The 14,528-nt window shown below is 44.0% G+C and overlaps 1 protein-coding gene across 1 annotated transcript in view; it reads right to left on the bottom strand.

Moving 5' to 3' along the window:
- Positions 1-5,271: 5,271 nt before the first annotated feature.
- The window catches only part of LOC136656776 (sodium- and chloride-dependent GABA transporter 2-like), a 64,767-nt gene continuing 55,510 nt past the window's right edge, over positions 5,272-14,528 (bottom strand). The window contains exons 11-14 of the mRNA XM_066633063.1: positions 11,231-11,333; positions 10,250-10,350; positions 7,523-7,693; positions 5,272-5,391 (exon numbers count right to left, since the gene is read on the bottom strand). Of these exons, the coding sequence (XP_066489160.1) occupies positions 5,272-5,391; positions 7,523-7,693; positions 10,250-10,350; positions 11,231-11,333 (495 nt within the window). The remainder of the gene's footprint in view (positions 5,392-7,522; positions 7,694-10,249; positions 10,351-11,230; positions 11,334-14,528) is intronic.

Raw genomic sequence — 14,528 nt, 5'->3', positions numbered from 1 at the left:
CTCCTGTTCTTTCACTCTCACTAAAAACTAGCTCTAACAATGGGGACAAGCTCATTGAAGCAGTTGTGTTAGTGCCCTCCTCCTCTTCTTTTCATTTCTGGCCAACTGGCAAAGCTTCTTTCCCTCCCATTCTTCTTGGCCTTTTCTTTTCAAAACAGGTGCAAATGTTAATAGAACTACTTAGGCCTTCTCTTGTTCCTCCCACCTGATTTGTTATACTGTGTGTCTTTGTAAAAAAAGATCAATTGGGAGATGTTCCAGGGAACTCCCTTCCTGGCATAGGAGGGTTATGTTGCAAATGAAGTAAGGAAAGCACACAAAGCCACACAGAGACAATGTCAAACTCCCACTTGTGGTGCTTTTCTCTTTGACTTCTATGTCCTTTTCTAGCTCCCTTCCTTGATCTTTTTGTCAGCCACCTTGAATTTGTCTGGACAGTCAAGATATGAATCAGCATGCCTTGAACAAGGGTTCATCCTTTCATGATAATGAAATTGGCTTTAGGGAATATTAACAAGCCAGAGCCTTGTTAATGGCCACCCACGGGGCCTCAGACAGCAGACTGATGGGGGGAGGCCCTCATCACTTGCTTCCCTCTACTGTTCTCCCTTCTCCTTCCATTCCCTGAACTGGAAAATGAAAAAGGGGTTAGAGAAGAAGAGGAAATCTGGAGGGGAGGAGGAGAATGCTGAACATTGGGGAGCAGAGGCTGACACATCATCAGGTAAGCGGAGGGCAGCATTTGGCATGCTGTATCAGGAAGTCTTGGGCCAGCCCTGCCAAGCATGCACAAAAGAGTTGCCTATTTCCTAAAAAATTATTGCAATCTGTAGGCTGTTTAACATAAAGTAGAGGCAATTCTATGCTTGCCACTGAATATACACACAGGAAACTGCAGCCAATCATTTCCTGACTGTATATCCATACGGTGCATGTATCTGCTATCCTCAGAGCATCATGGGAGTTATTGGCAAGCTCAGTGGTCAGACCTATATTGCCATTTTGAGAGGTACAACACTCCAGAAATCTTAAAATTGCATATCTTGTTCATATCCTGGCTTCAGGTGCCCTGCAAAACACCCTTGACACAAATAGTGCATCTTAGGAAAAACAAGTGCTATAATAAAAAATACAAATTTAAATGCAAAATAATATGAAATATAACTTTAAATGCAAAATAATAAATGGGTCCTGGTGTCTTTTTAAGGTCTGGTTTGTGGTCTATCCTAGACTTTCACAGATTTATTTTTAACAAAAACCAATTTCTTTTTTTAAAAAAGCGGAGGAGAAATATAACTGGGAAAATCTGTAGCACCAGAGTTTGCCAGTACAGTCACTTATCAAGCTATTTGTCTGTGCTGAATGTCAAGATAGAGATTGTTAAATGGTTGGAAGATTAAACAACTAGGGGCAGATTGTTTTGAGCCCACCTATTGCCTGGGGAGCCTGGAATCTGGGCAAGAGATCATCAAAATAATCTTGGGACGAAACAGTTTGGAACACAACAGCTCAGAAGTTTGGATGTGGGCATAGAAGTGCACTAGGTGGCCACTAATATCCCTCAAGTACCACACATGTGCAGACACAGCAGTGCTAATGGTCCCTGTACTGCTGCAGGTCTTTGGGTTCCCTGCACAGTGCACCATGCAGAAGCTATCAGCATATTGTCAGTGCAACGTTGAAGTCTACATGACCTAAATAGTAGTGAAGAAAATGGGGCTTGGGAAGGGTGCCTTTTTTGATAAAGGAACTCTTCTTGTGCATACTCTGCTGTTCCGATTTCACAGAATTTACACTGCGCTGTAGGAAGGCCCATCCTTCCCTTCATAAGGAGCTGGTTGTCACATGGCACTGTATGTCCAACTCATGACCCAGACCAGCAAAGATTCCATTCTAAAGCACCCTCCGAATTCAGCTATGATACATGGGGAAACTGTGGGGATCAAATTCTGTCTGAAAAAGTCAACACTTAGGATAAGCAACACGTAGGATAAGAACGCTGTTACTCTGCACATGCCCGATCTTGTCTGATCTCGGAAGCTAAGCAGGGTCAGGCCTGGTTAGAACTTGGATGGGAGACCGCCTGGGAATACTGGGTGCTGTAGGCTTATACCATAGTCTTTCAAGACTGAAGATTGCCAACCAGGATAATAACAGCAGGAAGAAGGTAATTCTTATTGCAATCACAATGTCTCTATTATTTCTCTATTCTGGCATTTCTAAATTGCTTTACTTTCAGCTAGGCACCCAAGATGGGCAGTTGTGTGCAGCAGGAAGCATGGACAAGTCTCTCCAAAATGTAAAGAAGATGTGGCATCATAGGATGTTATTTCTGACATTTGGAGAGTGGCAGCTCCACTTGCCCCGAGGACATCATAGGTAAGAGATCAAAATGGCACCATAATCTGAATGGTGGAAAGACCCCTCCCCCCAAGAGCCAAGAGTCATTCCTCTAACCAGGAGTCATATACATGTGCCTACATCTAAATGCATATGCAAGAAATCATAATGGGAATTAAATACCTCCTGCCAGAGTTAAGTTGTATTTCTATACAAACATCACTTTAATTGACTTGATTTGCCCCAGTTGTGACCATCACCACCACCCCTGCTAAAGAGAGGCCTTGAAGTCAGGTGCATGTGAAGATATTACAGCTTGCATTTTCAGGGAGAAACTGAGAGAAACAGACTGAATGGAGAGCTGACCAAAGCCGTTTTTGGAGCAGGAGTGTCTTTGCAGGATCTGATATGAGGTAGCAGACTTCCTGCCCCATAGGAAAGCATACTGTTAGCCTACTTTCACCTGTGCTCAACATGTATATTTGTAAATAAACCAAAAAGTACAATGACATCATAACCCTCTGGTTTTCTCACCAAAAAACCAAAACATAGGAAGTGCTACTCATGGAGCTTCAAGGGGTCTCCCAACCCCTTTTAAGAGAGGGTTTCCTCTCACATGCTCTCTCTCTCCAAGGCCCAACACATTTGTGTTGTGTCAGAGGGTCCTCTCCACAGGACTCTTCCCCCACACCCTCCAACTTGGTCTACAAGAACAGGTAACTATCTTGCGCCTGGAACTCTTTCCCTTCTTCCCCCTCCTTTTTCTCCCCATCTTTAGTTAGCAGCTGGGGTTGGCAGAGCAGGGACCCCTAAAATCCTTCTCTACAACCCCCCTTCCTTTTTCTGATTTCCTCGGATGCACCAAATACTCTTCACACACAACCACCATGAAAGCTAGGTACCAAGAAATATATTTCTCCATGTGCATTATGCTTACCTTTGTTCTTTTGCAAATAAACCATAATCTTTTATTGAAAGTTGTCTTTCTCTCAGTCTCCTCTTTAAGCAAAAGGGAATTTCTCTGCATAATGCCGCTTTGTTATCCAGCCTACAATCCTAATGTTCTAATAAGGGCAGTGTAATAATTACCCTAAACAAAACAGCCCTTTTGGTAACATGGGGAATTGGGGTGCACATAATAATACAGCATTTGTTGCCTTGTGAACATTCAGGACACGAATCCTGTTGCTCCCAGAGGCTCAGCACTGCCACTGAATTTGCCAGTCTTTCTTAGATCTAAGAATTTCTCTCAATTACTTTTCTCTATTCCGAGTATTGTGCAGTTATAGCAATTGAAGGACCTAAAGTGCTGGGGACACCTTGTGGCTGTTAGAATAAAGTTTATGATTTTCCTTGAAAATATTACTATCCCTGTTGCTGGTGTTTAGAGGTCGTTGGGTGATATTCACAGTAATTGCATCACCCACCTAACTATGTGCAAGGCAGCATGGAAACTAGATTGACTGGCTAGCCTGGATGTGGGGTTCTCCAAGGACACCCTGTCACTGCAGGGTAATTTTTTTCTGGTAGTGTGTGAGCCCTTCCTGCTGTTATTATATGACAGAAACTCTAGTGGAGCTACAGCCATATGGAAGAGTCATAAACTCTATTACCACATATAGTAAGGCACTAAGGTTCATTCAGCCTGAACATTTTGACAGAAGTCTGCTTATCAAAGCTATACATCCAATTCATCACCTCTATTATTTTAAAACAGAGATAGCCAAAAAGAATGGAAGCTCTGTGAATCAACACTGTGTAGCTCTGTGAATCAGCACCATATATGCTTCCAAGCCCTGCAGAATCTGATGAAAGATGAGAACACCATGGAATGTCATGTTGCTGTGGTTCAAGAGAAGGAGAATGGGAACCTCTGGTGTCATCTGGAGAATGGGAACCTCTGGAACCTTTGATTGTCAGGAGTTTCGTGATGGGCTGGAACCTGACATAGGCCAAACAGGTGGGCCAAACAAAAACAGGGCCAGAGAAGGCCAGCCCAAGGGCTCCATTCTCAGACTTATTTCCTAGAGCTGAAGAACTGGTCAGTTTAAATTTACAGAATTGGATTTCTGTGCTTCAAAGATGACCTTGAATATTTATTTCAGCCACATTGCCCTTGTCATTAATCCTTCCGCTTCCATAGGCCATCAAGATAGCCACTACCCTACCAAACCACTGCAGCTTGCCCTGGGGAATGGCATGAGGAAGATGCTACTGAGCAGTGACCTAGAGGAAAGGAGGTCCCCACACCTTTACTGATGAACAATGCAAAATTGCAGAGGGGTTAACTCAGTCAGAACCATCCAGGTATGCTGTTGCTGACTTGCCAGATGTGCTTGTCCTCTGGTGACCCAGATACCCCTCTACCTTGCAATGCCTGCCTTCTGAAGAGGCCTTAAAGGAAAAGGGGGGACAAAATCCTGACATGTGTTATGACCAGATCAAAAGCCAAAGCAAGTAATAGAAAATTGTAGCACTGTCTCAAATAGTCCATAACTGCAAGCTAGAGATGGATCAGGAACCCACACCAGATCACCAACACCCCTTTTAAAAAAAACAACAAAACAAAGCCACTCTTAAGTGGGAGGAACAATATTTTATAGATGGAATGGAAACCTCCCTAAAGCCCATGCAAGATAAATGTTTCTGTAGTCTTATAACTATTTCCATCCCAGGATTCAGTCCTTCCTGTTCCCGACAAACTCACAGAGGAACATTTTGGTGTGAACCATCTTCTGTGAATATACAGCTCCCAATTCAAAGAAGAAGCAGCATCTGCTCCCACCACAACATCTTGAGAGAGCTTTCCTTCCCTAGCAGCCACCTCTGATCCTTTGGGGACGGAAAGGGATATCAGCTCACAGGTCCCTCTCTCCACTTTGGCCACTGGAAAAGTTCAAAATTGTCCAACGTCTTGGAGCGTTACTCCCTCTAACAGTGTGAATCCAATTCAGTCAACATCAAGAGCCCAGTTCTGGAAGCAGGAAAGGGCTGACCTGGACACATCCTCTGGGGCAAGTCTTCATCAGGGCAGACAAGTTGATGGACTCTCTGAAATACAAAGTTAGCAGGAAAGCAAGAATGTCATTCTCTCCAAGGACAAACAGGAATCTGAATTTGGTGTCTATGAACAAATCCTTTCCTCCCTTAGCCATAAAAGCTCATGAAGAAGGGGTGTAAAACAGACAATAAATGTTATTTATTCTTCTTTTTTGTATCACCTCTCCTCCAAGCAGCATAATTTAGTCTCAATTAGTCAAACCAACAAAAATAGGTTTGGCTAAGAGATATTGACTTAGACTGACCTCATGAAGCTTCATAGCTAAGAGTTCATTCATCAAGTACCTCATGTGTCAAGAGTTTGTTTTGTAGTAAAGTTTGTTTTTTCAAGCAGCATTATTGCTTCAATTATTGCAGGATCTCCAGTGGGGGAATCTCGACTCAAACTAGTCCAGCACATCACTGGCTGCTCATTCTGAATCTCATGGCACATTCACATAGGACAGAATATCCCCACAATTTCCTTAAAACTTATTGAAATGAATCTAGCATTCTGTTCATGGGATTTGCTATACTAAGTTTACATGGATAGCCAACCAGTTATGTTATTTTCCACATATCTGTGCTCAAAGAATTAGCTCGGAAAAACTATTTCAGAGGAATCTGCCCTGTGACTCTCACTTCAAAAGATGAGAGAACGTTCATTCAGTTAACCTGGGAACATGCCCATGCAGAGAATCAATAATCATGGGGTGACAGATTAAGAGAGGCCTGACAAAGGCATGACCACCAGACCTTGATCAGACCCAAACCCTTGGCTTTAGACTGCCTCATCCACTGCCAAGAAAGCTGTACATGAAGCAATCACCTTAGAACACAGTGTGTCCAGACCAGCTCCTGTGGAGACCAGCACTGACCTCAGAGGACTATTGGTGCCATCCCTCCCCCAACTCCCCAAGGTCAGCTTTGAAATCTGCATGCCCTGAAGGAGGAGGAAGAAGAACAGGTGCCCAGGACAGAGGGAGCCAAATCATCAATTTCTATGGAAACTGGCTAGGCCTGAGAATTTTATTATTTTATTTTATTATTGTATTGCACTTTTTTTAAATGTTATAAGCCCCCCTGGGCCTATAAACACCTGGATAAATAAAATAAATAAAAACATATCCAGGGGCCATGAATGAAGAGGTATCAGGTGCAAGAGTTTCAGATCACATGCAATTATTATTCAGGAGGGCCTCTATTTCTGATTGTTATAAGGTATTAGAAAATACTCCAACAAAGATCCAGTTGAACAATACCTTCTGAGCAGCCCCACATTCCCACCATTAGGAAAGTGAGCATTTTGTGCCCAAACAAGGACTGCCACCCCTCTCAACGTGCCAAGGCACTGCCACCTAATTGCTCAGAAGGAGTATGACCAAACCAACCCCTTCATGTACAATTTAAATACTACTGTAATTCATCCCACACAATTGAGCAACAGAGCAATGGCATGACCGGAGGCAGGCAGGCAGGTAGGACATGTGTGCCCCAATCACACAGAAGTGGGGCCAGTCCGGAAGTATCATTCACAATGGCTTAAAGTCTTATAAAATCCATGCTGGGAGGCAGCTTATTCTTGAATCAGGCCCGAACTTTGTAAGCCTGCTATGAATTCACCCCCACAGAGACACCTGATATGGTGCCCCAAATCTCACAAAGTGGTAAATCAGGCTCACAACAATGATAACAAAAACTAGACCCTGCATAACTCTGAATGGTTAAGTGCTTATAATTGTGGAAAACAAGTTGAAAAAATAACAAGTAGATTATACACAAAACATTTTGTCCTGCAGTCAATAATCATATGAAGGAGAGGGACAGAAACACAAGGACTCTGAGAAGCAAAGCTCTTGAGTGGTGACATTTTTAAAGTGCTGTACCATCAGCAACAAGAACACAGGAAAGCAATTTGGTCTGCATAGCCCTCGAGCCCACTCAAAATTCATTAAAGCTACAAGTTCTTGCCAGTAACAGAGTAATCTTTGGAGAATTAGTGTGAGGCCCCCATTAATTATCTTGTAACACAATGCATCTGCCTCTCAAGGCCTTCTCATCAATATGTGGGTAGTAGCAAGCCTCCCTCCCCCAAGCATCCTCTCTGCATCCAAGGCCCCATTCTAGAAAACTCCATCCTCACCTCTCTCAGGGAGCCCTTAATGGTGGAAAGCTTATAGGCAATCCAGAGTGGGATACAGATCATAGACGAGAGAGCCAACAGCCAGCCCACAGTGTCTCCCCACCATGGGTACACGTATTTTTTGTTGTATGTCAGTGGGGTATATTTAATCAGAGAAAAGAGAAATGTTGCCTGGAGGTGGAAAGACAGAAAGGTTAGACACACCAGCATTAGCCACGTTACACTCTATTCATTCCATACTCAGAAAAACAAAATGGCCCCAGCAGTGTCTCTGCCTTGAGCTGGATTTCAATTTTGGAAGGCTTTCCCTAAAAAGACAGCACACAATATACTACAGATATAGTCAGGGCCACACTAGACAAGATGCCATTTTTATTTACATTTATATTTTTTTTTTCTCTCTTAAAAGCAGCTGCATGAGCTCCTGTATGTTTTTCTCATAAAGGCAGGCAGCAGCCTCAGGGGATGCAAGTTAGAATGAGAAAATTGTGTGAGACAACTGCTAACAGTCACCCTCCCCAGTCCAATTCAGGGGCCCAACATGGCTGCTCCCAAGGCTAAGGAAAAAGAACAAGAAATGCTGCAAAATCTGATCATGAATTTCTCACTTCTCATCCAGCCTAGCCTGATACTTCTACAGAGGTGATGAACTGGGCGGTTAATTAGTATTCAAATCACTTGCTGTTCCCCAGGTTTGTGTATACAAAACTGGTATTATTAGTTGAGATAGCTGTTCTGGGATTGGAAGAAATCTAGGATAGGTACAAATATTTGAAACCCACATCCCACAGGTACTCTCCATCCTCCCCAAGCTGGCAAGGCTCCGTTGTAGTACTGTTTACAGATCTCCTTACTCAGAGGCCTAGTGCTCACTGTGGTGGCAAATTGCTCTATTTTACCAATTCACATGGCAGGTGGGGGCCAGAGGTGTATCTAGGTGATGTACAGCCCCGAGCCAGTGGGGTAAGTCCAGAAGCAGACAACTATATCTAAAGCATTAATGACAGGTGAGCATGTCCAGCCATTTTTGAAAATTGCCAAGGAGACCTCACATCCTCCTCAGTAATAGCTGAATTGCTCTTATAATTAGGGTGTCTTTTCCATCCAACTCTCCCCAGATATAACTTAAACCGACTTTCCTGTACAGTATCATTAAACCCACTGGGTGCAATCCAGAGAAAGTCAGCCTCCCTTGTGGCTTTTCGGCAAGGGCTCAAAATACACCCTTTTCATCTGGTTGATGGGTGGGTGTTTGTCCTCTGCGTCCCTGTAACAGGGTAGTGGTTTGCCTGCTTCCTTCTGGACCAAATTGTTACCCCTTCCTAATGGCTCGATGGTGTGTGTTTTGGGGTTTCTGTTTTGTTCCATTTTAATTATTTTAAGGCACAATCCTAACCCACTTTCTAGCACCAGCATAAGGGCAATGCAGTTCCAAGGTAAAGGAACAAACATTCCCTTACTTGGGTGGCCCCCGTGAGTCCACCCTACTGCAGGATGCAGCACACATCCCATTGGCGCTGCTACGCCAATGCTGGAAAGCTGATTAGGATTTGGGCCTCAGTTATCTTACTTGCTGTTGTGATACATTGTACATTTTATTATGGAGCTTTGTAAGCTACCTTGGGCATTTGCTTCAACATGGGAAAGGCAGGATATAAAATTTTTCAAATAAATAAAATATGTCCCATTGACTTCAAGCTTTTGGGTTGTGATAGCAAAAATGCCAGCCTGCCAGTTGAGGATGGAACTGTCATCCCTTGCCCCAGTCATCCCACTGTCACCCCAACACCAGAATTAAACTATAGGCTACTGCATCGTGCCAGTACAAACATGCACAAAGGCTAGTGCGGCATCCTGGCCCTGAGGTTGCTGAACTAACTTACACCCTCTCCGCTTATATCCCGCTTCCCAAAACCTCCAGTGCCAATGCCTCCTGCTGCTGCTGCCTCATGAATGAGCCAGGGCCAGCTTTCAGTGCCAGGAGTCTTATTCTGGAATGTATACTTTGTTGTGTCATGTCGTGAGAATGGATGATGGCCGGATCCCAAAGGATCTCCTCTATGGAGAACTCGTCCAAGGAAAGCGCCCTACAGGTAGACCACAAGGACATCTGCAAGAGAGATCTGAAGGCCTTAGGAGTGGACCTCAACAGGTGGGAAACCCTGGCCTCTGAGCGGCCCACTTGGAGGCAGGCTGTGCAGCATGGCCTTTCCCAGATTGAAGAGACACTTGCCCAACAGATAGAGGCAAAGAGGCAAAGAAGGAAGACCCATAGCCAGGGAGACAGACCAGGGACAGACTGCACTTGCTCCCAGTGTGGAAGGGACTGGCACTCCCGAATCGGCCTTTTCAGCCACACTAGACGCTGTTCCAGAACCACCAGTCAGAGCGCGATACCTTAGTCTTTCGAGACTGAAGGTTGCCAACTGCTACTATACTTTGTTGCCAGTTCAGTACTGCAAAAGCACAAAATCAGGCTCTTAAGTACTTCATCATCTACTTGAGTCTGGCGGTTGTCAATGGGACTTAGGTATGTTTCCTCTGGATTGTGCCTATTGTTATGAATGCCATGTTGCAAACTCTCCTCCTCCACCTTCTTGGGAGCGAAACAGCATTGATAAGGACTGGTTATGCCCTGTGTGCAGAACAGCCCAACACACTGCTCATTTGCCCGAGTGCTTTTTTCTCTTGGGTTCAACCCAAGGGATTCTAAGATGTCTCACTCACCAGGCAGACGGCTGGTGTGATGAATAACCAACAGTACTTGATGACAGGCCATGGCCTGTAGCCAATCATGTCTTCAACATTATCATAGAAACGGTCAGCTCCTGTGAAAAGGAAAAATAACAGTCTAAATGAAACTCAGTCTGCTACACACGGAATGGAAAAGATAAGGACAGTGGGATTTGTTTAAGGAGAGGCTATATAAAATAAAAAGCAAACGTGCCGAAGCAAGGCAGTGCTCTGCAACTGCTCTGGCCAGTCAGAGTGACAGAGGAGTGACACCAAAATGTGTCCTCCTTTCTTTTGCTCACTTGCTTCTACCAGGCATGAAAGCCTCCCATTATCAGCATGCAGTTTCCCGTACCTCCTGAAAGCAGGTATGAAGAGGGAGCCTGAAACTAAAGGCTGAAGGGAGGGCCACTTGAAAGCCAGCCATGGCCCAGCTTCTCCTTGCCTATACAAGTGGTTCCTCAGTATCCACTGATTTGACTCACCACTAATACCAGGGTCCACCTTTAAATGCCTTGTAACAAGGGAAAAAGAATCACCAAAATTCCACTTCCTACCTTTGCGCTATTAAAGAATTATAATTTCATTTCACTACATTCCATTATTCACCCCATCTAGTGGCTGAATGCAGTACAGCGTCTATATCAATGCATTCTGAGGCAACAATGAAGGAGCAAGAAACCTGGAAGTGGGTCTTTAAAACTATTTTTCTGCTGATTCGGTATCCACTGATTTTTTTTTTTTAATCCACTGGGAGTTCTGCAGTGGATAACAAGGCATGACCTGTAATTGCTGCAAGGAAGGGTTCTGCAAACTGTGTCAAGATATTGGCACCAGATTGTTAATGCAGTTGCAGGCAGAAAGGCAGGTTCACTGGGAGCTGCTCCAGATGGACATTTTAAATAATGTCCTCTTCAAGGACTATAGGGAAGATATTTAGACAGTGGCACATGTTTTCTGGCATACTTTACTTACCATATACCCAACCAATGCAAAGTGTCTCAAAAATGGCAACAAAGAGCAGGCACATTCCACTAGCAGCATAGTAGTCAAACAACTGGAAGACATACATCCCACCCTAAGGAGGGGAGTGGGGGACATAGAATGGTGAGGTGGAAAGAAAAAGAAAGAAAAAAGAGCTCATGATGAAGTCTCTTTCTAAATATCTTTTAAAAATTGAGTTTTCCTGTGATGATCTAATTTTAAATACTGTACATCATAACATCTAATCTAGAAATCGCTAATCCAGATAGAAATTCACAAAACATTTTTCAAGTTCTCCTTTGTTACACTGAATGCTGCAATTCAATATCTTCCTATATTTGGACAGGCAATCCAGAGCAACTGTACCTTCCCTAGGTTTGAAAAGATTCACCTTTTCCCTGCAAATATTTTTAGCACAGGCATAAAAAACGCATCTCTGTTCCTAACCATTTTTCAGTACTCTCTTGCAAATACAGTCACCTATTTATTTACAGTTCCTTCACTTGTTTTCACTCTCAGTTCTCTTTACTGTATCTGGTTTATTTATTAGTTGCTTTTCAGATCAAGGCCTCTCAAAGCAATTTACACACAATTAGAAGGGGGAAAAAATAGTCATCTTCTGGCAGCTGCTGTCTTGTAACACTCCAGCAGGCCAGATGTTAAACAGTCCCATCAAATGACAACCTGGGAAACGTGGCAGAAAATGACAGTTTACAAGCAGGGGAGGAGCAACCAGGCTCCCTGACTGGGATAGCCCTAGTTACAAGGAATGGAACTTAGGCTACACTGAGCCTCCATTGGGCTGCAGAAGTAAGAGAGGTCTCCATCTATTGTATCTTCTTCTCCATGGCAATTCTAAGCAGCAGAAATGGATGGGGAGGCAAGATGGCAATAGTCCTCACTCCAGCCCAGTTGCATTTGCTGATATTATTTATTGGTTGCTCTCGGTGCTTAAAGCTGCAGCACACCTGAGGCGGTACCCTCTGTGATGCCATCACACAGTCAAATCCAATTGGCTTTGTAGCACTATCATGTAATCCCATGATCCCTGGCTGGATGGGATGGCCAATGGACTATTTCAGAAAGAAGCTGCAACCAAGGAAAACATGGCCCCCAAATATTGGCAGGCAGGAAAAATGGCATCAAACAAGGTTTTAAAAGAAGAAGAAAAAAATTGTACAAAGTGTTTGACTGGAAAGATTTCTCCCCCACAAAATTAGCTGTTTTTCTATACAATATAGAAAACCTCTCTCACTCTCACTCGCTCTAGCTGAAATTGGAGAATACTGGGGAATTGGAGAAAGTGCATCCCCAAACTTTCTCAAATCGATGTACCAAAAAGAAAGGAAAAGGAGAAAACTTGGACTGTCAAAACTGACTTTGAGGGTGGTTGTAAAGAGAAGCCACGTGAAGCCACAAATATTAGATGGGACCAGACTTCACAGAAGTAGTTCCCACATTCCAAAAGAAATGAATGAATCAACCACATTGGCTGCATGCTGAGTGGCTAAGTGCCTTTAATATCACATTACTTGCTTTTCAGACCCCGAAGAAGCCTGTAATAATAGAGGATCGGAAAGCTGCTATGGTGGCCATTTGTGCTATGACCTTACGATGTGGAGAGAGGTCTGAGACAAAAGTTCTCATGTGAGAATTTTGATTTCAGATTTAGGGAGTGAAAACACTTATAATTTGGAGTGAGGGACTCACCAGCATCAGCAGTGCTCTTTCTGACCTTTCTTCCCAGATGCCTCCTAATGTGATGCTACATTATGTTCCAGTTTGGGGCTTCTGTGCAAGATGGCCAACACCACTGGCTAGACCACTTTTTCTACCCAGAAGAACCTATCAGAGTGACACTACATCATTGCATTGTGTTGTTAGAGGGCGCTTCTGGGCAATATAAAGTGGTGGCAGCTAGCCATTGGCTGGCGGTAGGAGTATTGATTATGCAGGTGATTGTTGTCGAACCCCAAATTTGCTCCCTCCTCAAAATACAGCCCTAATTTTACTGCCTATAAATGGGGGATGGTGAAGCCATCTTGGCAAGCTAGCCCATTATTGTTGTTGCTTTGGTGGGCCCCACAGAGTGGAATTTGCCCCTTTAAAAGAAAAAGGTTATTGCTTTTTATCTTCCTCATCCTGAAGAGGCATCCAAAGATCATTTTATTCACTATATGCATTTAAAAGAACTACTATTGGCCCTTTTCAACATTCCTTTTTGCTCTCATTCTAAATGCCAGATTGCATTCAGAGAGAGATTAAAAACAATGTGAAATGACCTGCTAGACACTTAACCATCTTGCACTTTTTAATGTAATCTGCTCCAGCCATTAAGTGGTGTGGGTGTTTGAAGGGATGCTATAGTAATAGAATAATTGCTATTAATAAATTATTGTCAACATGCAACCTTAGGGCTCATTCCTTAAGTATTGCATAGGATGATGGAAAACCAGTGGTGTGGAGATGTCTCTGGAATGCAATCCCAACAATGTTCTCCTTTCAGCTTCTTATTACACCCAGAGGAGAGAAGGGGGGGTGGGGAAGATAAGTTATATTCTGAGAATGCAGAAGTATGCAGTAGCTCTATATTTAAGTCTCCTTGTGGAGAGAAATCAGGAATGCAACCTATCTGGGGCAGTATCTATAAAAACTCCTATGTCACTTTATGGCTATGTAGTAAGTGAGAGGAGTGAGTGAGCCCCAGTGGCGTAGCTAGAGGGGCTGCAAAGCATATGCCACCATTTTGCTCCCCCTGCCTGGAATGACTCCAAAGGGGAGGGGGAGAGGCCCCTGCATGCTACGGTGAGGCTCCCTGCAAAACCTAGTACTTTGCACCCCCTCTAGCTATGCTACTGGTGAGCTGCACAACACAGGTGCCAATGCCCCATGCAGCATCTATTATCTTGCACTCCCAGACAAAGGACACTTCATAGCTAGGGTTACCAGATACAAAGAGGGACAAAGTGCCTATACCAATGGTATTCAAACTGGGATGTCATGACGCCCCAGCCTGAGGGCCCTGGCCTCTACCCCCATAAGGGGCAGGGACAGGGGGGAAGGCAGCAACATGATCCCCAGGATCGTGTCGCTCAGGGGGGTGCAGGGACTGGGATATACTAACTGGTCCCTGCAGCAGCCTTCCTGGGGTGCAGGGAGATCTGCACGAGTGTCTGCAGGGCTCCCCAGCCTTCTAAAAGTGAAAGTGGAGCGATCACACTCCACATCTGTAAAATGCATACTACCAGCACCCTTTTCCTCTGTTCAAGAGATTTCAATTAAATTCTTT

This window comes from Tiliqua scincoides, chromosome 7 (genome assembly GCF_035046505.1).
Source record: "Tiliqua scincoides isolate rTilSci1 chromosome 7, rTilSci1.hap2, whole genome shotgun sequence".
Taxonomy (NCBI): domain Eukaryota; kingdom Metazoa; phylum Chordata; class Lepidosauria; order Squamata; family Scincidae; genus Tiliqua; species Tiliqua scincoides.
The sequence above is the reverse complement of the archived record's forward strand: the minus strand, read 5'-3'. Positions and strand labels throughout refer to the sequence as shown.